The sequence below is a fragment of the Bos indicus genome, chromosome 24, assembly GCF_029378745.1.
Source record: "Bos indicus isolate NIAB-ARS_2022 breed Sahiwal x Tharparkar chromosome 24, NIAB-ARS_B.indTharparkar_mat_pri_1.0, whole genome shotgun sequence".
NCBI lineage: Eukaryota > Metazoa > Chordata > Mammalia > Artiodactyla > Bovidae > Bos > Bos indicus.
In genome coordinates this window covers 62,419,712-62,446,545 of record NC_091783.1, presented here as the reverse complement: position 1 = coordinate 62,446,545, position 26,834 = coordinate 62,419,712, and the positions used below count along the sequence as shown (strand labels likewise).

Sequence of the window (26,834 nt, the reverse complement as noted above, 5' to 3'; positions counted from 1 at the left end):
GTCCACCATTCTACAGATGCATGTTTTGGTTTGGTAACACAGTTTGTGAAAGCGCTGCCCTCACCATGCCAGCAAATGTGGAAAACTCAGCAGTGGCCACAGGACTGGAAGAGGTCAGTTTTCATTCCAATCCCAAAGAAAGGCGATGCTAAAGAATGCTCAAACTACCACACAATTGCACTCATCTCACACGCTAGTAAAGTAATGCTCAAAATTCTCCAAGCCAGGCTTCAGCAATATGTGAACCATGAACTTCCTGATGTTTAAGCTGGTTTTAGAAAAGAAAGAGGAACCAGAGATCAAATTGCCAACATTCGCTGGATCATCGAAAAAGCAGGAGAGTTCCATAAACACATCTATTTCTGCTTTATTGACTATGCCAAAGCCTTTGACTGTGTGGATCACAATAAACTGTGGAAAATTCTCAAAGAGATGGGAATACCAGACCATCTGACCTGCCTCCAAGGATATCTGTGTGCAGGTCAAGAAGCAACAGCTAGAACTGGACATGGAACAACAGACTGGTTCCAAATCAGGAAAGGAGTATGTCAAGGCTGTGTATTGTCACCCTGCTTATTTAACTTATATGCAGAGTACATCATGAGAAACGCTGGGCTGAATGAAGAACAAGCTGGAATCAAGACTGCTGGGAGAAATATCAATAACCTCAGATATACAAATGACACCACACTTATGGAAAAAAGTGAAGAAGAACTAAAGAGCCTCTTGATGAAGGTAAAAGAGGAGAGTGAAAAAGTTGGCTTAAAACTCAACATTCAGATCATGGCATCTGGTCCCATCACTTCATGGCAAATACGTGAGGAAACAATGGAAACAATGACAGACTTTATTTGTTTGGGCTCCAAAATCACTGCAGATGGTGCCTATAGCCATGAAATTAAAAGATGCTTGTTCCTTGGAAGAAAAGTTATGACCAATCTAGACAGCATATTAAAAAGCAGAGACATTACTTTGCCAACAAAGGTCCATCTAGTCAAAGCTATGGTTTTTCCAGTAGTCATGTATGGATGTGAGAGTTGGACTATAAAAAAAGCTGAGCACTGAAGAATTGATGCTTTTGAACTGTGGTGTTGGAGAAGACTCTTGAGAATCCCTTGGACTGCAAGGAGATTCAACCAGTCCATCCTAAAGGAGATCAGTCCTGAGCGTTCATTGGAAGGACTGATGCTGAAGCTGAAACTCCAATACCTTGGCCATCTAATGTGAAGAACTGACTCATTGGAAAAGACCCTGAAGCTGGGAAAGATTGAGAGCAGGAGGAGAGGGGGACGACAGAGGATGAGATGGTTGGATGGCATCACCGACTCGATGGACATGAGTTTGAGTGAACTCTGGGAGTTGGTGATGGGCAGGGAGGCCTGGCGTGCTGCAGTCCATGGGGTCGCAAATAGTCTCACACGATGAGCGACTGAACTGAATGGCTGATATCGTGTCCATCAGTGGCCATGCCCACTTTGTGCTCCTGCATAATAGGTATTTGGAAAGTATGATCAAACACAGGACAACACTGGACCCCCCGGCAGTCCAGTGGGTGAGACCCCATACTCCCAGTGCAGAGGTGCAGAGAGTGTGTGTTTGATCCCTGGTCAGGGAACTGAGATCACATGGCCAAAAAAAATAAAATAAAATAAAAGTGGTTTATTTTTCAAAGCAGGGAGCAGAGTCCAGTAGCTTGATGAAAGCTTCAACCTTTTAAATCCAATGTGAAAGTGAAAGCCTCTCAGTCGTATCAAACTGTTTGCGATCCCATGGACTCTACAGTCCATGGAATTCCCCAGGCCAGAACACTGGAGTGGGTAGTCTTTCCCTTCTCCAGGGGATCTTCCCAACCCAGGGACCAAACACAGGTCTCCCTGAATTCCTCATGGCAAGTGGATTTTTTTACCAGCTGAGCCACAAGGTGCTGCTGCTGCTGCTGCTAAGTCACTTCAGTCGTGTCCGACTCTGTGCGACCCCATAGATGGCAGCCCACCATGCTCCCCCGTCCCTGGGCTTCTCCAGGCAAGAACACTACTAGGTATAAAAAAAATGCAAATACACATTGTACAGCACAGGAAATACAATCAATATTTTATAAAGACTCTATATGGAGTATAACCTATAAAAATATTGAATTACTATATTGCACTCCTGAAACCAATATAATATTGTAAGTCAACCATGCTTCAGTTAAAATAAGTAAATAGATATAAATAAATGGAGGCTTTTACAGTGTGTGCATTATATCTCAACAAAGCTGTTATTTTTTTAAAAGGAAAAAGAAATGGTATGGATTATAATTTTTAATAAGTATAATTAACAGTGTGCTCTAACTTGTTTAGTCAAAGTCAACCAAACCAAAAAGGGCTGGGTTGGATGTTCTACATGAGATAGTTGAAGGCAAAACATTGCTAAAAAGTATGGTGTATCCCTTTTAGTTGTACCTATACTGAGAGTTCTCTGCAAGCTAATTCCAAGAATCAGAAAGCTGACTATAAATCCCATCCCTTCCTTAAGGGTTGGAGACTCTGCCATAGAAAAGAATCATCTTAGTTTCCTTGTGTAAGATAAAGAAGAGAAAAGGATGATCCACCTTGAATATTTCAGGATTTTCCACTTTGATTGTTTGGTTGGTTAGGGTGAACTCTGAAGCACTCTCATTAACCTCCAGCATGGCCTTGTGTATTATCTTGGAGACCCCAAGGCCTCCTCCTGCAATTATGCCAGACAAGTTAGCCCTCGAGCGGTCAAAGACATCCCCCATTCCCAGAGCCGCCAGTACGGGCGCCAGGTCTTCAGGGAACCCCTTGAGCCTGAGCTGCGGCAAGTACAGGACCACAGCTGTGTCTTTCATGTTGCCTGAGCTTATCCAGTTATTGAGTTTCTCAGGAGTGATCTCTCTGATAACCTATGGGAAAGAAAGAAAGAAGAAAAATATGAACATCTTTTTTTTTAGAAAATAAAATTACACCAAAATGTGAAATATCCTAAGGACTAGATGTGAGGCTGTAAATAGATGAAGCTACTTCTCATTGTTTGGAAAGCAGAATCTGTAAGAATAAGTGGGGAAAGTGCAACCACGATCAATAACTGAATAAGAGGCATGCAGCCCTGGGATCTATGCCTGGGCACACCATCCGAGAGTTACTTGGAAAAGCAATAACTTATCACAGGGAACATTTACTTTTGTTTCTCTCATGGTCCCTCTCTAAGCTGCGCTATTTGTGTATTATAACAATAAAATTTATATGTGTGCCTACCCTTCCTTTTGGCCACATTAAAAGGCGTCTTTGGAACCTGAGATCTTCAGATTCTGAGGATATAAGTTGTAATTCTGGGCTGTTGTTTTTGTTGCTGTTAGTTGCTCAGTCATGTCTGACCTTTTGTGACCCCCTGGACTGTAGCCCTCCAGGCTCCTCTATCCATGGGATTTCCCAGGCAAGAATACTAGAATTGGTTGCCATTTCCTCCTCCAGGGGATCTTCCTGACCCAGTGATGGAACCTGCAATCTCCTGCTTTGGCAGGTGGATTCTTTACCACTGAGCCACCTGGAAAGCCCAATTCTAGGCCGACCAATGTGAATTTCTACCTCAACTCCAACCAGAATTCTCATTAGTCAGACATCCATAGGGACTGAATTTGTATCAAACTAACATTTCTGGATCATTAGAATCAATTAATCTCAAATGTGAAAAAGATCGTAGAGGAGGCCCTTCAAGGAGCATCTGAGACACCCACCAGCATCCGCTTGAGAAGTCCTGACATCGACCGCCCACTTCTTTATAAACAGCCTGGTTTGGTGGCTGCACAGCTCAGCTTGCAAGAAAGACCTCTCCCATTTTGACCATAAATCTGCTTCCCTGTAATTGGTACCTATCAGTTTTAATTCTCACTCTGGGAACTACAAAAAAATTAGTCCATTTCTTCTTTCATGTGACAACTAAATATTTTAATACAGTCAACCTACTCCCTAAACCACCGTCCCTTTTCTCATTCATCCCTCAATTCCCTTGGTCCGAAAGAGGTGCTGATACATAACACATAAAAACTACATGTAAAGTAGCAACTCATGAAGATGGACGAGGACGCATGTGCCTGTGCTTTCAAAACTTAACCTAAAACCATTAGAAGTAACATACCCTAGTGTGGGGGTGCTTTATTGGGGATTATTTTGCTTTTTAGGTGCACATAGCCACTTCTTAGCCTTTTGGCTTAGATCAAGCATAGTATGGGGGCTTCCGGGGTAGCACAGCGGTAAAGAATCCACCTGCCAATGCAGGAGACGCAAGAGATGCATATTCAATCCCCAGGTTGGGAAGGTCCCCTGGAGGAGGTCGTGGCAACCCACTCCAATATTCTAGCCTGGAGAATCCCACGGACAGAGGAGCCTGGTGAGCTAGAGTCCATGGGATCACAGAGAGTAGAACATGACTAAGCATGCAGCACTGCATTAAGTATAAGCAGTTATTTGGAATCTCCAGCTTCCTGCATGTGTAATTTTCAAGCACAGACCCTTTTCTGGTGTCTGTGGCTGCAAAGACTGAGTGGTTTACCTGTCCCAGACTGGCATCCTTGCTGGGTAGGATGATGACCATACTCAGGCGATCCTCCACATCGGGCAGCTCCAGAACCTGCCCTGGAGGCTCTGTGATGGAGCCCAGTTTCAAGTGCCCTTGCAGACGCATCATCTGGACAGATGTGCTCTGAGACTATAAAAGTAACAACAGTGAGATGAAAAAGCCAGCTCCTTTCTGTGTTTCCATTTAAAGCATGAGGAATTTACATCTTATCCTCCAAAGTTTCCCACAAGGAGTGACCAAACCAAAATCTATCCATCTTGCCACAGAAATATCCATGATTGATCACTGTTGTACTTACTGAAAGGGGAGTGGTAGCCTAAATTAAGTAGCTACTGAAGTGCAAAGTGTTTATGCCTTTCAATATATTATTTTTAGTCAAGTGTATATTTTTGATGCCCAGAAGCAGTTAATTTACATCAAAGAGTTGAGAAATAAGCATCATAAGATCTTATCAGGATAACCATTTTTTAAAAGTCAAACAGGTCCTTTAAGAACATAATTTAGTGTCTTTCCAGCTCAAGTACTGACTAATCTGGACCAATTTACAGCATTGGGTTGCAAATTACAAAATAGCTACAAAATATTAATAGCAAAGCACATAACAATGGGCTAAGTGAATTCCACATATTGAGGTCAGTTAAAGAAATTTAGTTATGACCATAACCTTATTTTATGTTTTTCTCTTTGAAAGGCTAGTCATAACATAAAGATAGCTGCATCATGTAAACCAAATGGACCAGATTTTCCTGTGAAAATAAAGATTTTGACATTAACTTGTCAGATTCTGACTTGTTTCCTCTAGAAAGTCTGCTTGGTTTGGGATATGTTTGCCCTTTTAAGTAGCTCTCTGTGATCCCTATTAAAATCTCCTTTCCATCTTCCTTATACTATGGTCCCCAAACTTGGGTAATCTTTGGAAGGACCTACACGACTTAGCAGCAGCAGCAGCACACGGGTTACTTAAAAATACAACTACTCAAGCACTTCTTGCAAATCAGAATCTCCAGGAATGTGGCCCTGGTATTTTCATTAAAAAAAAAAAAAAAACCCACAACTTGTAATAGCAATATAGTTTCACTATATGTCCAATGACCTCAATATCTGATGACAATATTCTTCAGAAAGATAATACTGGATAATTCCAGCTGTGACTAATATGTTTGGTTAGAGAATTATGTTTTCCTTAAAATCATTCACTATTTCTTTTACATGAAAAAGTATTCATGTAATAAGTATTCTAATATACTTATCCAGAAATATAAATCCTCTGTAATTTTATAGTTGGCTGAAAGTTATGACCAACCTAGATAGCATATTCAAAAGCAGAGACATTACTTTGCCAACAAAAGTTCGTCTAGTCAAGGCTATGGTTTTTCCTGTGGTCATGTATGGATGTGAGAGTTGGACTGTGAAGAAGGCTGAGCACCGAAGAATTGATGCTTTTGAACTGTGGTGTTGGAGAAGACTCTTGAGAGTCCCTTGGACTGCAAGGAGATCCAACCAGTCCATTCCGAAGGAGATCAGCCCTGGGATTTCTTTGGAAGGAATGATGCTGAAGCTGAAACTCCAGTACTTTGGCCACCTCATGCGAAGAGTTGACTCATTGGAAAAGACTCTGATGCTGGGAGGGATTGGGGGCAGGAGGAGAAGGGGACGACAGAGGATGAGATGGCTGGATGGCATCACTGACTCGATGGACGTGAGTCTAAGTGAACTCCGGGAGTTGGTGATGGACAGGGAGGCCGGGCGTGCTGCAATTCATGGGGTCGCAAAGAGTCAGACACGACTGAGCGACTGATCTGATCTGATCTGATGACAAATGTTTAATTGACCAATAATGGCAAGCATTTTTGGAAATATATTTGATAGAGTATATACAACTGACAGTTTAGGAACTCATTTATAATATACAGACCCATTATTTCTTGTTAAATAACAAGTATTATTTTGGTCGCAGCCTGACATTTAGGATATGCTGAGGACACAAAGGAGAGAAGTTGGTGGGACTTTCCTGGTGATCCAGTGGTTAGGAGCCAACGCTTCCGATGCAAGGGGCAAGTGTTCAGTCCCTGATCAAGGAACTAAGATCCCACATGCTGCACAGCATGGCCAAAAAATAAAAACTTTAAAATTTTTTAAATATATTAAGAAGGAAAGAAGTTGGGGAGATTGCGGATAGCAGGACAGCCTACCTAGAAACTTTTTATTTATCTATTTATTTTTAAAATATTTGTTTACTTATTTGGCTGTGCCAGGTTTTACTTGCAGCACACATTATTTTCAGTTGTGCCGTGCGGGATCTAGTTCCCTGACCAGGGATGGAACTTGGGCCCCTGCATTGTGAACATGAAGTCTTAGCCACTGGACCACCAGGAAATCCCAGGAACCATTTATTCTGATTATGAATATTGTTCTCCAGTTTTGCTTAGCCTCTCAAGTTCACACCCACTGTACCATTGACCTACATTGTAAGCATCTATTGCAGTTATTATCGACTACCTGATTTCATTTCCAGTGTGCAGTAAATGAATTGCTTAGCAATGGTTTAATCTTAGCCCAAAGCCCAGACTTGCCTTAAACCTGTCCAAGGTCTATGTTTTATTCCAGTTTTTCAATTATGCAACTGTCATGCTAAATAGAGCAAAATAAAACAAAACTTTCATTTATCTATTAATAAATCTGGACTTTATCTGGTAGGTACTTGGGATAGTCACTTGGAAATTAACCTGCCTAAGGCCAGAAATTATTTAACATATTTTAAGGCAAAATTGCCGGGCACCAACTTTAAGAGAAAAAGCAAATTAAGTCAAGAGTCTACCTCATCCAATCTGAAAGCCATGGCCATAGTTTGGTCTTTTTGAAATGCGTACTTCCAGGCCCCTCTGAAGGAGATGGCATTAATCAGCACCAACTGGTCGGAGGATGTGAGGCTACTGGGGAACAAGAGCTCCTTAACTTCACCTTTGGGAGGAGAAACAGTGAGATTATACATGACTGACCATGCAATGGAAATTGGTTTCATTGGTTTTGCTTTGCATTTTGTCCCATCTTTGAATTTATATTTGTATTAGTAATCGCCACTCAATATCTTCAGGAGAGCCAAGAAGACTTTTGAGCAAATATCTAAATAGTCACAGTTCTGTGGTACTCAAGTGAAGCCATTATTTAAGGCACTAAACTTCAGCCTGACTTGTCACCCCTAAAATGAGCCCAGTCACTGTGTCCAGGGGCCTGGGGCCACTCCCTGGGAGGGTCATGGACGTGAATGGCTATCTGATCTCACTGTCATGTCATGTGTCATGGACCTGTTTGCAAAATGTAGTGCATTTGTGCTTTAAGGAAAATTTGGTTTTGCAAAAATTAAATTAATTAACTAATGTAGAATGCGAAAGAAAGTAAAGTGAGTGTATAGCTTGCTGCTGCTGCTGCTAAGTCGCTTCAGTCATGTCCGACTCTGTGCGACCCCATAGACGGCAGCCCACCAGGCTCCCCCGTCCCTGGGATTCTCCAGGCAAGAACACTGGAGTGGGTTGCCATTTCGTGGAAATGAACAAGCATGATTAATTTATATAACATTAAATTGCCCAGTGAAGAGATGGTTTATAAATACCAATACATTAACCATTTACATTTGACTTTGCTGTGACATTCCTCCTGATACCATCCTATGTTAAAAGCAATGACTATCTGAGTCAGTGGTTTTACAGATCAATTCTATTATCCAATGATTTTCTACTATAATCAAACAAAAGAAATAACTGGGAAAGTTGCAGGAGAAAGACTTGACCTTTTATGCCTCCTCACTTCTCAAGCGGAGAAGGCAGTGGCACCCCACTCCAGTACTCTTGCCTGGAAAATCCCATGGATGGAGGAGCCTGGAAGGCTGCAGTCCATGGGGTTGCTGAGGGTCGTACACTACTGAGCGACTTCACTTTCACTTTTCACCTTCATGCATTGGAGAAGGAAATGGCAACCCCCTCCAAGTGTTCTTGCCTGGAGAATCCCAGGGATGGGGGAGCCTGGTGGGCTGCCATCTATGGGGTCGCACAGAGTTGGACACGACTGAAGTGACTTAGCAGCAGCAGCAGCAGCACTTCTCAAGAGTAAAATTGATAAGATGTTAGGAACTTTCATTTTATGAAATGGAAAAAGTCTTGAGATATTTAACACCTGGTACTAGAATAACCAGTTATCCACATGGAAGGAAGAACCATTCCCCCTCTTTCTCATCCTACATTAAAATCACTAAAATATGATTTCATTTGTATTAAAGAGCAGAAAAAAACAAAAGCTGATCTAGGAAAAAAATAGCTGTGAAGGACCCTGAAGGCATCTAGTGCCACCCATCCAGGTCAGGTGGATCATAAACCTAAATGTAAGCACTGAAGGAATAAATCCAGTAAAAGAAAACAGAGAATATCTTTGTGACCTTCAGTTCAGTCACTCAGTTGTGTCCAACTCTTTGGGACCCCATGAATTGCAGCACGCCAGGCCTCCCTGTCCATCACCAACTCCTGGAGTTTACCCAAACTCATGTCCATCGAGTCGGTGATGCCATCCAGCCATCTCATCCTCTGTTGTCCCCTTCTCCTCCTGCCCCCAATCCCTCCCAGCTTCAGAGTCTTTTCTGATGAGTCAACTCTTTGCATGAGGTGGCCAAAGTACTGGAGTTTCAGCTTTAACATCATTCCTTCCAAAGAACACCCAGGGCTGATCTCCTTTAGAATGGACTAGTTGGATCTCTTTGCAGTCCAAGGGACTCTCAAGAGTCTCCTCCAACACCACAGTTCAAAAGCATCAATTCTTCAGTGCTCAGTTTTCTTCACAGTCCAACTCTCGCATCCATACGTGACCACTGGAAAAACTATAGCCTTGACTAGACGGACCTTTGCTGACAGAGCAATGTCTCTGCTTTTCAATATGCTATCTAGGTTGGTCATAACTTTTCTTCCAAGGAGTAAGCCTCTTTTAATTTCATGGCTGCAGTCACCATCTGCAGCGATTTTGGAGCCCCCAAAAATAAAGTCTGACACTGTTTCTACTGTTTCCCATCTATTTCCCATGAAGTGATGGGACCGGATGCCATGATCTTTGTTTTCTGAATGTTGAGCTTTAAGACAACTTTTCCACTCTGCTCTTTCACTTTCATCAAGAGGCTCTTTAGCTCCTCTTCACTTTCTGCCATAAGGGTGGTGTCATCTGCATATTTGAGATTATTGATATTTCTCCAGGCAATCTTGATTCCAGCTTGTGTTTCTTCCAGTCCAGAGTTTCTCATGATGTACTCTGCATAGAAGTTAAATAAGCAGGGTGACAATATACAGCCTTGACGAACTCCTTTTCCTACTGGAACCAGTCTGTTGTTCCATGTCCAGTTCTAACTGTTGCTTCCTGACCTGCATACAAATTTCTCAAGAGGCAGGTCAGGTGGTCTGGTATTCCCATCTCTTTGAGAATTTTCCACAGTTTATTGTGTTCCACACAGTCAAAGGCTTTGGCATAGTCAATAAAGCAGAAATAGATGTTTTTCTGTAACTCTCTTGCTTTTTCCATGATCCAGTGGATGTTGGCAATTTGATCTCTGCTTCCTCTGCCTTTTCTAAAGCCAGCTTGAACATCTGAAAGTTCACAGTTTGCATACCTCTGAAGCCTGGCTTGGAGAATTTTGAGCATTACTTTACTAGCGTGTGAGATGAGTGCAATTGTGCAGTGTATGAGCATTCTTTGGCATTGCCTTTCTTTGGGATTGGAATGAAAACTGACCTTTTCCAGTCCTGTGGCCACTGCTGAGTTTTCCAAATTTCCTGGCATACTGAGTGCAGCACTTTCACAGCATCATCTTTCAGGATTTGAAATAGCTCAACTGAAATTCCATCACCTCCACTAGCTTTGTTCGTAGTGATGCTTTCTAAGGCCCACTTGACTTCATACTCCAGGATGTCTGGCTCTAGGTGAGTGATCATACCATCATGATTATCTTGGTCGTGAAGATCTTTTTTGTACAGTTCTTCTGTGTATTCTTGCCACCTCTTCTTAATATCTTCTGCTTCTGTTAGGTCCATACCATTTCTGTCCTTTATCGAGTCCATCTTTGCATGACATGTTCCCTTGGTAACTCTAATTAGGTAAGCAAAAATTCCTTAGAAAATACACAGAAAGCACAAACCATTGATAAACTGGACTTCATTTAAAGTTAGAAACTTCTGCTCATCAAAAATACAGTGAACAAAATAAGTACAGAGACTAAGAGAAAATATTAGCAGCACAGGCGTCTAACAAAATATTTGTACCCAGAATATGTAAAGAATTCTTGCAACTCAATAATAAAAAGTAAATAATCCAATCAAAAATGAACAAATAAATTGAACAGAGCTTCATAAATTAAGATATATTAAAGACCAACAGTCACTGAAAAAGAAGCTCAATATTTATAGTCACCAGAGAAATGCAAATAAAGACCACAATGAGAGTTAAATGAAAAGTTAGTAAATCTAAGTTAGTAAATGAAAAGTAGTTAAATCTACTGAAAGAGTTAAATGAAAAGTATTTACAACACCAAAAATCAGAGAGGATTTGGAGTAACTGGAATTTTCATACAGTCCTGGTGAGAATGTAAACAGTTCAGCCACTTGAGAAATCTATTTGGCAGTTGCTTAAGAAGTTAATGAAATTAAAAGACGCTTACTCCTTGGAAGGAAAGTTATGACCAACCTCGACAGCATGTTCAAAAGTAGAGACATTACTTTGCCAACAAAGGTCCGTCTAGTCAAGGCTATGGTTTTTCCAGTGGTCATGTATGGATATGAGAGTTGGACTGTGAAGAAAACTGGGCACTGAAGAATTGATGCTTTTGAACTGTGGTGTTGGAGAAGACTCTTGGGAGTCCCTTGGACTGCAAGGAGATCCAACCATTCCATTCTACAGGAGATCAGTCCTGGGTGTTCATTGGAAGGACTGATGCTAAAGCTGAAACTCCAATACTTTGGCCACCTCATGCGAAGAGTTGACTCATCGGAAAAGACTCTGATGCTGGGAGGGATTGGGGGCAGGAGGAGAAGGGGACGACAGAGGATGAGATGGCTGGATGGCATCATTGACTCGATGGACATGACTTTGGGTGAACTCCAGGAGTTGGTGATGGACAGTGAGGCCTGGTGTGCTGCAATTCATGAGGTGGCAAAGAGTCGGACGCAACTGAGCTACTGAACTGAACTAAGAAGTTAAACATCCATCCATATGGTCTAAGACTTAGAATTTATGCCAAGTATTTACTCAAAAGAAATGAAAAAAAAAATGAATGCAAAAGCTTTTTACAAAAGTGTTCATAGTAACACTATTTATAATAGCTCAAAACTAGATATAACCCAGATATCCAACAAGAAGAAAAAGGATAAACAAACTGGTATATTCATACAGTGGAATATTTCTCAGCAATAAAAAGGCATGAGCCACTGATGTATCCAAATACATGAATGAAAAAACACAAAACAGCACATCCTGTAATAATCACTTATTGGAGCTTTAGGTAAGATTAACCTGTGATGTAGAAGAAAATCACTGGGTGCTCGGGAACGGATGTGGAAGAAATTTTCAGGGTAAAGGAAATGCTCTGTGTCATGATATACATTTGTCAAAACTGCCTGAATAAATGTTTTAAGATCTGAGCATGTCACTGAATGTGATCACACCTGAAAGAAAAAGAAGAGAAAGAAGACGGCGTAGATCTCCTACCTTTTGTCTTATTTTCAATCTGTTCATTAATCTGTATTCTGGCTTCTTCTAAGTGATTTTTGAAATCCAGATTTTCAGGTCTTAGTTTATATAATTGTTTAATACAGTCTACATATGTCTATAAAATGAGCATAGAAAAAGAAAAGACATAGCATATAAATTGAGATTTTAAAACATTTAGATCATACTTGGTAGGAATTATATGAAGGGGGGAAAATATATTAAATATTATAATGCAGGTCTAGGTCCAACCTAGTAAAAATATATACAATTTTCATGCTTTCAATGTTTAAATGAAATGAACAAATCACTGCAGGATGTTATTTCATGATAAGAACAATCCTCTTAAGCCTCTGAGATTATACTTTATACTTATAACTGCATAATTAGGATAATCAAATTTAGCATAATTAGAGTCCTCAACTTGGAGTTAAAAATATTAATTCCTCTTTTATTATTGATACAAAAATTTTGTCAGTGTTGTTTTTAATCATAAATTATATAAAATTGTGTTCTTTATGCTTCACCTGGGTCCGTATGAAACACAGTTGAACGTGCGACAAACTTGCATCTGAAAATTAAAGCCCTTTTGCACTTTTTCTATGTGAAATGAAACGTATATATAAAATATATCACACGCTATCTGTCTAAATATAAGAAAAGATAGAATATACATGTATGCAAGCTCAGTTGCTTGGACTCGTGTCCAACTCTTTGTGACCCCATGGACTGTAGACTGCCAGGCTCGTCTGTCCATGGGATTTTCCAGGCAAGAAAACTGGAGCGAGTTAACATTTCCTTCTTCATAATATATATAATATACATTATTTCTTTTATTATTAATAAATATATATCTTGTATCATTATATACATGTAATATCTTTTCTACTTTCTCACCATTGTGATAGCACAAACAATACTAGAATGAATTAAATGAAGACAGAAAGGAAAGACTTCTACCCTACTTATGGAAAAATGTCTTATTTTAACTCACCGGGAGGAAGGGATGGGCTTTTTCTGCAAACAGTCCACTTGCCATGTGGACTTGACTATGGCTGGACTTGCTGATTTCAGAGAGGATTGCTTGAATGAGTGAATGGACTGCTGTATCTTCACACTAAATGGAAGTTTACAAACACTTGAAAACAGGGACCCTGTTCTCACACACGTAAGTATCAACTGAGGCTACACAAGAGGCTCTTGGGTTTGCATTAGGGCAGCTGTGAAAGTGAAAAAGTGAAGTCGCCCAGTTGTGTCCAACTCTGCGACCCCATGCACTGTAGCCTACCACACTCCTCCGTCCATGGGATTTTCCAGCAAGAGTACTGGAGTGGGTTGCCATTTCCTTCTCCAGAGGATCTTCCCCACCCAGGGATTGAACCTGGGTCTCCCACATTGTAAGCAGATGCTTTACCATCTGAGCCACCAGGGAAGTCCAGGACATGTTGTAGCAGAATAAAAACAGATTCGAAGAGTAATTCTACCACTAGGATGTATGGAAATGTTTGCCTTTCACCAAGCAGAGTGGCCTGATGATCTGGTAACAGTGCATCACAATCATCTTACCAGCGTGAGGGCCCTGCTAGGCCTCTTCCCTGGTCAGAGCTTGCCCTGTCTCCTCCACAAGACGGCCCAGAGCACATATATCAGTACTGACGTATTTAATATAGTTTCTGTCAGGAAAAATGTTTTTCTGTATTTTGTAATAAAGGAGAATTCTGAGCAATAAAGTTTGGTCTTAGTAGCCCCACCATAGGTACTAGTGAGAAAGTCACACCTAAAATGCTACAGAAGGGATACATTACAAATTTCCCCTAAAAATTAGCAATATGGAAAAACATTGAACACTAAAACTTATAAAGACAAGCTATAGAGAAGGAAATGGCAACCCACTCCAGTATTCTTTGCCTGGAGAATCCCATGGACACAGGAGCCTGGTGGGCTATAGTCCATGGGGTCTCAAGAGTCAGACACGACTTAGCGACTAAACCACCACCACCATCTTTAGCTAAAGTGAGAGTGTTAGTTGTTCAGTCATGTCTGGCTTTTTGTGACCCCATGGAATGTGGCCTGCCGGGCTCCTCTGTCCATGGCATTCTCCAGGCAAGAATATTGGAGTGGGTTGCCATTCCCTTCTCCAGGGGATCTTCCCAACCCAGGGATCGAGCCCAGATCTTCTGCTTGGCAGGCAGATTCTTTACCATCTGAGCCACCATTTCCCCCCAGATGATATATTTATACCTAGTGAGCACTGACCCTGGGCAGGCGCTGTTTGAAGCACTTCTGTTGCCTGAGTAGACTTGGGGGTTCCATCCTGAAAACTCTTTGAGAATAATCTCTCTTCTGCTGCTTTTCTTTAAAGGCTGGGGCTCTACCTCAAATTTTTGACAGTTCTCATTTTCTCATCTCTTATTTCAAAATTTCAGCATGATTATTTTAAAACAGCAAACCTAGAAGGTTGACTGTGTCAATATGAAAGTGAAAGGCTCAAAGCATGTCTGGAATAAATACTCTGTTTTATTGCCTGAAGCCTTTAGTCCTCATGGACTGAAAAGAGACTGCTATAAGAGAAGTAAAAGGGAAAGTAAGAATTATATCTACCCTTGTGTTCGAAGACTTTGCAGTTCTTGTTAACTCATTCAAGTGCAGCACCTACAATAGGAAACAAAGAATCTGTGTCAAAGCATAAGCAAATACCTCTCCTTAAGACCAGGGGTGTGTGAGTGTGTCTGCGTGTGTATGAATGTGTGTGCTCAGTCACGTCCAACTCTTTGCTATTGAACCTGTGTCTCTTGCATCTCCTGCATTGGCAGGCAAATTCTTTACCACTAGCATCACCTGGGAAGCCCCTCCCCCCATATAGAAATCACTTTCTTGCTATAAATGTTAAGCTCTTACATTTTTACGAACTTTCTATGATTCAGACCATCTTTCTTCTCATCTGCATATTAGTTTTGCTCCTCATTTTTTTAAAAAACGGAAGTCTCTTATTTGTTTTTTTTTTTAAAGAAGTCCCTAGATTATGAAGCAATACGTCTTATGACACAGGAGTGTATGCTTGCAGTCGTGTCCAACTCTTTGCTATGCCATGTACTGTAGCCCACCAAGCTCTTCTGTCCATGGGATTTCCCAGGGAAGAACACTGGAGTGGGTAGCCATCCAGCGTTCAAACATGGCAGATTCTTTACTGTCTGAGCCACCGCAGAAGCCTTTTTAAAAAAAAAAAAAGATGTCAAAGAGGACAGATGAGTTTTTAAAAGAAAACTCTTCATGTGCTCTTAAGCAGAAGTCTAACCATTGAAGTGTTAAAGACAAGCAGGCACTGACTAGTACTCATCTTTGTGGGCAGAAGGCAAACTTTGAGACAGAATGAAACCTGAACGTTTAGAAGAGTGTTTCAAAATCCGTTCAGGCTTAATAATTTCTATTGTCACTTAATTTGTTCATCCCTACCTTCCCAGTTGTGAAACATAGTACGAACCCAACAAGTATTTGTTGAATGAAGAACAAATAGTTGTATGGATAAAGAAATGGATCTAATTTATTTGTGGACAATTAATAGCATTGGTTACTCACCGAGCAGACAAGATAATGGATGAATTCACATAATAGGTAATTATTTTTAAATGATTTTTATAAACATTATCTGATTTGACACTCACAGTATCCCCTTGAGATTTCACAGCTTATATCACTTTCTCCACTAAGAATTAATGTTTGCTATAGTCCTGTTGGCTTAAAAGAGGTATAATTATACTTTTCTAAGGAAGGCCTTCATCAGAGAACAACTGAGATAAAACATTGCAATCTCTTCAAATATTTAAAGGGTGAGTACATTTAACTTGTTTTGTGTGATTCCCTAGAGCCTGTCAGGCTACAGTCCACAGAGTCACAAAGAGTTGAACACAACTGAGCACAATCAAGAGCAAGAGAGCCCTAGAATAAAAATGGGGTAAGAAGCAGTAGATAGCAGCAGATATTATAACTTTCTTAACACACATGGAAGAGGACATGATTTGCATGTGTGTGTATCTTTTAAGAACAGAAAAGTGATAAGGGAGCTATGCTTATAAGAAAGGCAAATTTTAACTCAAGGCTAGAAAGAACTTTCTAAAATGTAGAGTTGTCTGATTCTTTTGTTAAAAAGCTAATTCACATTAAACTCTGCCTCATCAGAGGACTTTGCACAATCTCTTGCCTGTTAGGTCCCTGTGTAGACTAAATCATAGAGTGGAGAGTGGGAAATTTATGGTTTCTTCCAGTTCTGAGATTGCCTGGTGATCTTCAAATCATAGAGCTTCCCAGGTGGTACAGTGGTAAAGAGTCTGCTTGTGAACGCAGGAGACACAAGAGATGTGGGTTCAAACCCTGGGTTGGGAAGATCCCCTAGAGTAGGAATCCTTCCTTGGTGGTTCAGACTGTAAATAATCTGCCTGAGCCAAGTTCAATCTCTGGATCTGGAAGATCTCCTGGAGAAGGGAATGGCAACTCTCCATTATTTTTGCCTGGAGAATTCCATGGACAGGGGAACCTAGAAAGCTACAGTCCATGGGGATGCACAGAGTCAGACATGACTGAGTGACTAACATTTCCACTTTCTTTCCTGGAGTAGGAATTGGCCACCCATTCCAGTATTCTTGCCTGGAAAATTCTATGCACAAAGGGGCCTTATGGGCTACAGTCCATGAGGGCACAAAAAGTCAGACACGACCGACCCCAAGCACGCTCTCCTATATCATAAGGCATTTTGTTCCATAGTCTAGGGACTTGGCATGCATAGTGCATCTGATGGTGCTTCAGTGGTGGTCCTCACTCTAATCAAAAGAGAGCATGATGGTTGAACCTAGAATTCTGAGCACTGGACTCAGTCTTTGAGTGTTGTAAAATAATCGTTAACAGGATGAAAATATGAGGAATTTTTCTCCATTTGTATGGAAATCAGCACGGGAGCTTTTTGAATTATTTGATTCCCTTTTAACTCAGAAAAGACAAAGAAGTATTTCTACTCCAGACTCTATCTCTGCCTAACTTGGGCCCTTAACACAATGACCCCACCATCTTTCTGCTTGCAAAACCTCAGGCTTGCACAGGTGTAGACAGAGTCACCTGCTGGCAAGCTCTCACTTTGAAGGGAGGGAGAGGGGAGGGGTGCACGAAGAGAGGAGAGGGGAGGAGAGGTCTGCACGTTCTCATCCCAGGATGGTTTGTAAAGATTCCCAGATCATCCTCATTCTCAGCTAGTCCTCCCTCTCCACAAACATGAATTTTTGAGCATACATTCTGGGTAAGACACTGGAGACCTCTTCACCAATTGCATGGAAATAGAATAAAACTGAACATAAGAGCATTTACATTTACTTTTTCTTGAGTTTAAATGTATTATTAAATTCAGGATTTGACTCCAGCCTTCCAAATTCATTTCCAATTTAAACCTGACTGGAGAGAAGCTTTGTTCCACGAGTCAGTCATTCCCTCTGTAATAAGCAGAGAGATGATTAAGGTATGTTGACAGATGTCTACTAAAGAAATAGTTTTTCTAGTCACCCACAATTATTGGTTGAGTTAAAGCACTGGTGATCTCCTTGGGAAGATAATTGCATAGTCTATAAATCCTTGCAAAATGCTCTTTGTGTGTCCCACAGCAGGAAGGCCCTGGGGACACAAGCAAGCGAAGGGGTTGGGGTGGGGGTGGGGAGTCCCGACTCCCGGGGACCAGGTCGCCCTCGACCATTTACCTCCCTGTTCACCCTCTGCTGCGCCCACTCATCCCCCACCTCTTAGAACAGAGCTATGGGAAATCTGTTTGTCTTTTTGATAGAGCCAATATGAGGTCTTCTCAAGTGAAGGTGAACAGTCTCTTGTGTTTACAGAATTGGGCATCTACGTGTGGGTTAGTCATGTCTGACTCTTTGAAACTCCATGGACTATAGGCCACCAGGCTCCCCTGTCCATGGGATTCTCCAGGCGAGAGTACTAGAGTGGATAGCCATTCCCTTCTCCAGGGGATCTTCCCAACCCAAGGATTGAACCCGGGTCTCCTGGATTGCAGGCAGATTCTTTACCATCTGAGCCACCCAGGAAGCTGCATCTGTGAAATCTCCATAACAAGTCAGGGTTTGAAATTGTCTTTGACTGTCTGTAGACGTGGCTGAAAGTGTGTCTATGACTTACCTTCTCCATCTGGGATGCACTGTTTCCTCTGGCCCCGAAGAGCACCACAGCCAGGGCGGACAGAAGACTCAAGGGAGAAAGGAGCACATTCTCAATCGTGTGGTCACAGCTTATCTCTTTAAAGACATCAAAGCAGAACTGGGCATTTGCCACACTGAGTGAGTCCATTCCTTTACCTGGGGTCTAGAATACAAAAGCACAGGTCGACAATGACAGAAATGTAGGTCAAAATATTGCTATTTCAGTTTATCTCTAATGAGAGTAAGAATTATTTCTAGTTTGTGAACCCTAGATCCTCAAATAGGGTCTTCATGGAAACAAAAAGAATACAGATTTTGGAGTCAAATACATTTCCAACTCTGCCATGTTCTAGCTTTATGTCCCCGGGCAAGTTACTTAAGTTCTCCTGGTTTCTATCTTTTCTTCTGCAAAAGTGGTTAAACAAGAGTTTCCTTATAGGATTAGTGTGAGGATTAAATCATGCACTGTTTGTAAAGCGCCTGGGACTGCATATATTACACGGACAAATATGGCAGTGGCTATGGTCGTTACTGTTACCACTGTTACCATGGTTAGTCCATTCAGTTAAAGTAATGACAAAGAGGACAAGGTTATAATGTTGGTCCCAACGGATACATAACCTCACTTGAGTCAAAAGTACACAAAAGGGACTGACTGAGTGAGACGGTAGGGGCACACCATTCGAAACCCACTTCACCACTAGAAAAACATCTCAAAGTGCTTATCTCCCTTCAGCAGGTTGATGGCACCATCAACACATAATGGAGCATATTATACATACATATGGACTTCCCTGGTCACTCAGTGGTAAAGAAGCCACCTGCAATGCAAGAGACGCAGGAGATGTTGGTTCAATCCCTGGGTGAGGAAAAACCCTGGAGGAGGGCATAGCAGCCCACTCCAGTATTCTTGCCTGGAGAATTCCATGGAGTGAGGAGCCTAGTGGGCTACAGTCCATGGGGTTGCAAAGAGCTGGACATAACTGAAGCAACTGAGCACACACACACACACACGTGTGTGTGTGTATTCACATATTATTACTATTTCTTACATATATAATAAATATATAATTTGATGGTGCCATGTGGCATGCAAGATCTTAGTTCCCCGACCAGGGATTGAACCCACACCCAGGAGTGGAAGTTCAGAGTCTTAAGCACTGGACAGCCAAGAATGACCTTATATTTAAATATATATATATGTGTGTGTGCATATATATATGTGTGTATATATATATATATATATATATATATATATATATATATATACCAGTTGCTTAGTCACTTCTGACTGTTTGCAACCCTATGGACTATAGCCCACCAAGATCCTCTGTCCATGAGGATTACAACTAAATCTTCCCCTATACTTTGTGAGAAATCATCACCAATTACGAAAATCATGGCAAAGAAGAGACAATTTAGTATTTGCATTTTTACCTCGTCTTCAGGTTGGTTACAGTTCTGCTTGGTGAGCTCAGAGCTGTGTCTGCAACACAGAGACTTACACTGCACTCAGCACTCACAGTTTGCTCCTCCTGTGTTCTCAGAATTTCGTTTCACAAGTCATTTTCCTTGCATTGTGAACTGACTTCAAGTATTTATACAAAAGGGTAGAGAGTGAGCCAGCTGATGTATGCATTGTAAAATAGACTGCAACCTTGCGTCAACAGAGTGACCCAAGAAATGCATAGGAAAAAATGAAACATTTAATGGCATGGATTTTATGTAATAAATTAAGTAGCTTTTTAAAATTAGCTATAAAGTGTATGTCTATATTACACACTCTCTCTGGCTATGACAACAATGTATTGGTGTTTAAAAGCTAGACAGAAGGAATTTTGTCTTGAGCACTGGCATCAGGTTTCTTTTCTGACTCCTACAATGAGACATAGTGAATGAAATGCTCTTCTGTCTGGCATGGAGGCGGCCAGGAACAGAGTAATCCTCATTGAATAAGAATTTCAAACCTACCTCATGATAAACAAAGGGAGGATTCCCACACGGAGTGACAGATCAGCTGCAGCTCCAACTCAGAGAGAGACCAGTACAGTACCTTAGAATGTTATTGAGGAAGGGGTCTTAGAGAGCATGTCTTCAGAGATTTTCAGTCCCTACTAAGAACTAATTTTTATCCTGTGACCCAGGATATATCTTCAATACTGAACAAAGAATTTCACAAACAAAGCATTGAAAGCAGAACCTCCATATGGTCCAGTAATTTAATTTCTGGGTATTTACTCTAATTCAAAGAGATATACGCACACCAGTGTTCACTGCAGCATTATTTACAACAACCAAGATATCACAGCAACCTAAATGTCCATGGATAAATGAGTGGATAGAGAAAATGTGTTACTTATAAGCAATGGGATATTCTAAGCTGTAAAGAATGAAGTCTTGGCCATTTGCAGCAACGTGGGTGGATGTAGGAAGTATTATATTAAGTGAAATTGCAGTGAAAGACTAATAAGTTGATCTCAGTCATAGAAGGGATCTAAAAACGGAACAAACCAAATGAAATGAAAACAACTCAGAGTTACAGAAAACTACTGTGCCTTAAAGTATTTCTTCTAAAAATAGACTTTTAAAAAATTTTATTTATAAAGAATCCTTCCAACAAACTATTAGCTAACTCTGCTGCTGCTGCTGCTAAGTCGCTTCAGTCGTGTCCGACTCTGTGCAACCCCAGAGACAGCAGCCCACCAGGCTTCCCCATCCCTGGGATTAACTGGGTACAATTGAAGTGAAATCCAGGCTTGTGTACTAGCAACTTTTTATCAAATTGCACACACACAACACACACACACATATACATAAAGACAGATGCTTTTAGTTTTAAAAACAGTGTCCAAACTATAAATATATGCACAGGAAGAAGAGGCTAATTAATAAAAGAAAAAGATCCAAAGCCATTTTTAAAAAAGAAAAGAGCTAGAATTTAGATCTTTTGTATTTCCATTAAATGACTCTTGATTTGTGTAGGTTTAATCCCAGTGTTGAAAAGATCCCCTGGAAAAGGAAATGGCAACCCACTCCAGTCTTCTTGCCTGGAGAATCCCATGGACAGAGGAGCCTGGAGGGCTATAGTCCATAGCGTCAAAAAGAGTCAGACACAACTGTACATCTAAGTACCCACACATGTGAGAGAAACGGACTTCAAAATGGTGCAAATCTTCTATAGAGCCTCAAGGAAACATACCTTGAATCACACTTCCACCAATTTAGAGAACTTTATATCTCTCATATACAGTCCTGGGGAGAGCTTGGATTCAAGAACAAAAAGCAGGGAGGGGTGTTTCACAATGAGAAAAGAACTTCACAGAGACTGATTAATCTGTATAGATGCTGTTCCCCCAGAGATACAAAGAATGGTCATTTTGTGGCGGGGGGGGGGGGGGAAGCAGTTAATAATTCACTAGCTAACTATTCATAGAACCGGGAAATTGTTTGCGAATAAATGTCTGGAGCATTGTTCCATAGTTTATGTGCTATTATTTCCTGTAAACAGTCTCTTAACCAAAGAACACTTGCTGGTTTTTCTTGCCCATAAAGTCCCTGACCTATAAAGGCTCTGATTAATAGCTAGGAGTGAAGGTGTGTGTCCCGTCTATTGTTCTAGATGTTTAAAGGAATATATCATAGTATGTGGTCACCCCTAGAGCCTGAATTTCACAGAACTTGCATCCGTCTAATGGTCCTTGTCTCTTGCATTTGCTTTGTGCTGCAATGAATGGTTCCCACCCAGAATGTCCTCATTTAGGTATATATGGCAGGGATTTTTTAATGACCTGATATTTATTAGATTCTCATAAACATTCATTTTCATTTCTTTACTAAAATTGTCCGTTTTGTGGCCACCCCATGTGGCATGCTTAAAACTCAACATTCAAAAAACAAAGATCATGGCACCTGGTTCCAGCACTTCATGGCAAATAGATGGAGAAATAATGGAAACCATGACAGACTTTATTTTCTTGGGCTCCAAAATCAATGCAGACAGTGACTGCAGCCATGTAATTAAAAGACACTTGCTCCTTGGAAGAAAAGCTATGACCAACCTAGACAACATATTAAAAAGCAGAGACGTTACTTTACCAACAAAGATCCGTTTAGTCAAAGCTATGGTTTTTCCAGTAGTCACGTATGGATGTAAGAGTTGGACCATAAAGAAACCTGATCACTAAAGAATTGATGCTTTTGAACTGCAGTGTTAGAGAAGACTCTTGAGAGTCCCTTGGACTGTAAAGAGATCCAACCAGTCAATCCTAAAGGAAATCAGTCCCGAATGTTCATTGGAAGGACTGATTTTGAAACTGAAGCTCCAATTCTTTGGCCACCTGATGCAAAGAACTGACTCATTAGAAAAGAACCTGATGCTGGGAAAGATTAAAGGCAGGAGAAAAAGGGGACAACAGAGGATGACATGGTTGGATGGCATCACCAACTCAATGGACATGAGTTTGAGCAGGCTTCGGGAGTTGGTGATGGACAGGAAGCCTGGCGTGCTGCAGTCCGTGGGGTCGAAGAGTCAGACACGACTGGGCGACTGAACTGATGTGGCACACAGGATCTCAATTACCCAACAGGCGATAGAACCTTTGCCCTCTGCAGTGGAAGCATGGATTCTTAGCCACTAGACCACCAGGGAAGTCTCTAAAATTGTTCTCTTTTAATTGAAATATAGCTGATTTACAATGTTTCAGGTGTCCAGCAAAATGATTCAATTAAATATGGATTCTTTTTCAGATTTTTTCTACTATTATAGGATATTATTAGATTCATCAGACTTATCACAGTGCCTACAACTTGTGAGCATTGTGACAGCTTTTTCCAGTCTAAGAATCAAACTCTTAGCAGCATTGACAAGTCTAGTCTGAAGAGGTGCACTTGCAAAGAAATACCTTTATTTTTTTTTATTTTTTTTCTTTTTTTCTTTTAAAGAAATACCTTTAAAGGTGGATTATTTTTTAAATATTTGAAAAGCATTTTGGTCCATCTTTTCTTTCCTCCATGCTTTCCTCTGCATTCTGCATCCTTTTCTCTCCCTCCCAATGCACTGAGAATATATGAGCATGTATTGCTTTGCTTAAATTACAAGCCAAATTAGGCAAAAATTCAAAGGTTTTCTAAAATATATATGTTATACATATTATTTGGGGCTTCCCTGGTGGCTCATATGGTAAAGAATCCACCTGCAATGTGAGAGACCTGGGTTTGATCCCTGAGTTGGAAAGATGCCCTTGAGGAGGGCATGGCAACCCACTCCAGTATTCTTGCCTGGGAGAATCCCATGGACAGAGGGTCCTGCAGGCTACAGTCCATGGGGTCACAAAGAGTCGGACATGACTGAGTGACTAAGTCCAGCATGCATATTATTTATATATATGTATATGTAAGCTTTTTACTACACTTGATAAAAGTTTGTGAAAGAACATTCAAAAAAAAAAAAAAGAGAGATGGAGTAATTGGAAAACATAAACTAAATGAAATGGAAACACTGAATATGAAATAGAAAAAGTGGAACAAGCTAGATAAAAGATCATCATATAGTTTAATTGTTTTCAAACATGGCCTAAACATTTGGCTAACCAAAAAATTTATGACATTTTGATTCCATTTTGACTTAGTATGAATAAAATGTTAGATTTCTAATAAAAAAAATAGATATTCAACAAGCAGCAAAGGTTTACTGTACAGTACAGGAAACTACAATCAATATCTTATAATAACCTATAATGGAAATAATTTCAGAAATAATATATGTGTATATGTATAACTGAATCACTGTTGTGTGCTGGAAACGCTGTAAGTCAACTATACTTCAACAATATATATATTAAACAATTACAAGCCAAGAATAAATCTCCATATTTTGAAAGATTAGTCACTCTAGCTTCACTTAAGTATGCTGTGTCCAGTACAACGCTGTTCTTGTCTCGGTTCACAAAGCCCCAGGCAAGGAACAAGCAGAAGACAGAGAGGATCGAAGCAAGGTCTCATGGCACCACTAAGTTCTGAAAGTCACAGGTTACCTGCTTTGTCAGGTAAGTTCCCTGAGGCTTTCTCTTCTCAAAAGTGCTGTTGGCATCTACAGTGAGGGTCAGTCTTATTGTTAGACCCATGTTTTTCTAGTCATGGGTCTTCACATAGTCCAGGTTGTCTACTGGGGCAGAAACTAAATATTAGCATCAAGAGATACCCAGATGATTAAAGACACATAATGTTTTTCTCTGTTGAGTAGAATCTGTCAGTCAGTAAAGCATGCACTGGAGAGAAATTAGAAAGGGAGCAGAAGATTACTGTCTTTTCTCTTAGAGAGCTTGTACTTAGGGGAGTGTATTCTTAGAAGAGTTTATGTTATTCTTCTATTACAATGCAAATTGTCAGAAAGTTTATTATTAAGAGAAATAATACCTACCCATATGAAATCAACTGAAAGTCTGCTGCTGCTGCTGCTGCTGCTGCTGCTGCTGCTGCTGCTGCTAAGTCACATCAGTCATGTCCGACTCTGTGCGACCCCATAGACGGCAGCCCACGAGGCTCCCCCGTCCCTGGGATTCTCCAGGCAAGAGCACTGGAGTGGGTTGCTATTTCCTTCTCCAATGCATGAAAGTGAAAAGTGAAAGTGAAGTCGCTCAGTCGTGATTGACTCTTTATGACCCCATGGACCGTAGCCTACCAGGCTCCTCTGTCCATAGGATTTTCCAGGCAAGAGTACTGGAGTGGGGTGCCATTGCCTTCTCCACCTGAAAGTCTAGATGACCCAAACATGAGAACATGTAGTATGTAATTATGAATTTGCCCAAATTTATAAGGGGTGTCATCTTCCAGAAAAGCCTGAAGTCATCAGAGACACTTGGCGTCAATTGGTAAGCATGCTAGAGAAGGGGTGAGCCATGTGAGGTGCTAGAATGTGAGATGAGAAGACTCAGCGTAGCCAAGGCACAGTGAGGTTTGCACTGAAGTCCAAGGCATGTCTTGACAGAGCACAAATCATCTCTGGCAGTTGCTTAATGTCTATGAAACTTATTTTCCTTATGAAATGAGAATAACAATGATAAATAATAATTTCAACCTTACAGGTTTGTAAGGAGAATCGAGATGAGGTCTGAGATCATTTTGTAAGTGATAAGTGGTGGGGGACTTCCCTGGTGGTCCAGTGGTTAAGACTTTATCCTCCAGCGTAGGGGGGTGATTGTTCGATCCCTGATTGGGAAACTAAGATCCCAAATGCCTCAAGGCCAAAAAACCAGAACATAAACAACAGAAGTAATATTGTAACAAATTCAATAAAGACTTTAAAGATAGTTCACATCAAAAAAAGTCTTAAAAAAGTAAAGTAAATAAGCTATGATTATGATGATAATGAAGGTGATGAGGATATTTCTCCTCCTTTCTATTAAGAGTTGTGAGAAAAAGCTTCTTTCTGCTCCTTTAGAAATAGAAACTCCAAGGATGCTCTTCCCCTCACCTCAGACATCATCCCTTTGGTGTGTGTTTAGCAGAACACAGAATGCTCTCAAGGAGCCACGGATGGAGGTGGAAATGAGTATGTGTGGACATGATGTGTTTTGTGAGTCGGCCTGAGTGGAGATCTCCACAAAGAACATGAATGTGGTCAGGTTTTTCAACAATAAAATTACTATGGGTTAATATATGCAAATTGTGTAACCTTATGAATTTAAATCCTAATATTTAATTTTAAATTAGATGATCTGCTTATGTAAGTATCTGTAAAAGTAACTTTTACGTGTAATAAAACAGCAACATTAACCAAATCAGTTTTATATTAAAAAAGCATTCTTTCTTTTAATTGCTTGCTTGGCCTAGAGAACAGTGCCGGTAGTCCCACAATTCGTCCAGGGAAAACAATCACACGGTATAATTATTTTGTGTTTCTTTATTCTGATAAATAGAGAAAAAAAAACTATACAGCATATGAAATAATATGCTGTAAACAACAACTGGAAAAAGTTAAAAGACACTAATATTTGAAAAACTATGTACACATCAAATCTCTATCAAGGAAAGGCTGAAAGATATCAAGTCAAAATTATTGACCAACTATTTTGTTGGTTCCCAATGCCAAGTCCATAATTTTTAGCATCTAGATTAGATACCAATTTCAAATCAGATATATTAAAAGTAAATTCTGATGTCTTCTTAGCTCAGCAAGGAAAAGTTATCCTTGACACTTATTTCCAGCAGCTGGATCTACTTCCTAGATATTTGCAATGAAACTAGAATACTTGTGATAACTATAGTCTCAAAAAATATCCCTAGGGCTGCTTCTACGTTACTACTCTAACATTACAGGTAGAGCATCCCACA

At 40.5% G+C, this 26,834-nt stretch overlaps 1 protein-coding gene across 4 annotated transcripts; it reads right to left on the bottom strand.

The window, feature by feature from the left end:
- Nucleotides 1–347: 347 nt before the first annotated feature.
- LOC109577705 (ovalbumin-like) lies at nucleotides 348–25,076 on the bottom strand. 4 transcript variants are annotated; one of them, XM_070779168.1, is made up of 8 exons: nucleotides 24,922–25,076; nucleotides 18,484–18,666; nucleotides 14,914–14,964; nucleotides 13,307–13,429; nucleotides 12,313–12,430; nucleotides 7,400–7,542; nucleotides 4,555–4,710; nucleotides 348–2,908 (listed from the first exon to the last, which is right to left on the bottom strand). In XM_070779168.1, exons 2-8 carry the CDS (start codon nucleotides 18,649–18,651, stop codon nucleotides 2,513–2,515), a joined length of 1,155 nt encoding a protein of 384 aa, XP_070635269.1. In that variant the 5' UTR covers nucleotides 18,652–18,666; nucleotides 24,922–25,076; the 3' UTR covers nucleotides 348–2,512. The 4 variants fall into 4 exon arrangements, with proteins under 4 accessions (XP_070635269.1, XP_019842020.2, XP_070635268.1 ...); XM_019986461.2 differs by lacking the exon at nucleotides 24,922–25,076 and adding an exon at nucleotides 21,703–21,854; XM_070779167.1 differs by lacking the exon at nucleotides 24,922–25,076 and adding an exon at nucleotides 19,941–21,667.
- Between the last annotated feature and the right edge of the window lie 1,758 nt (nucleotides 25,077–26,834).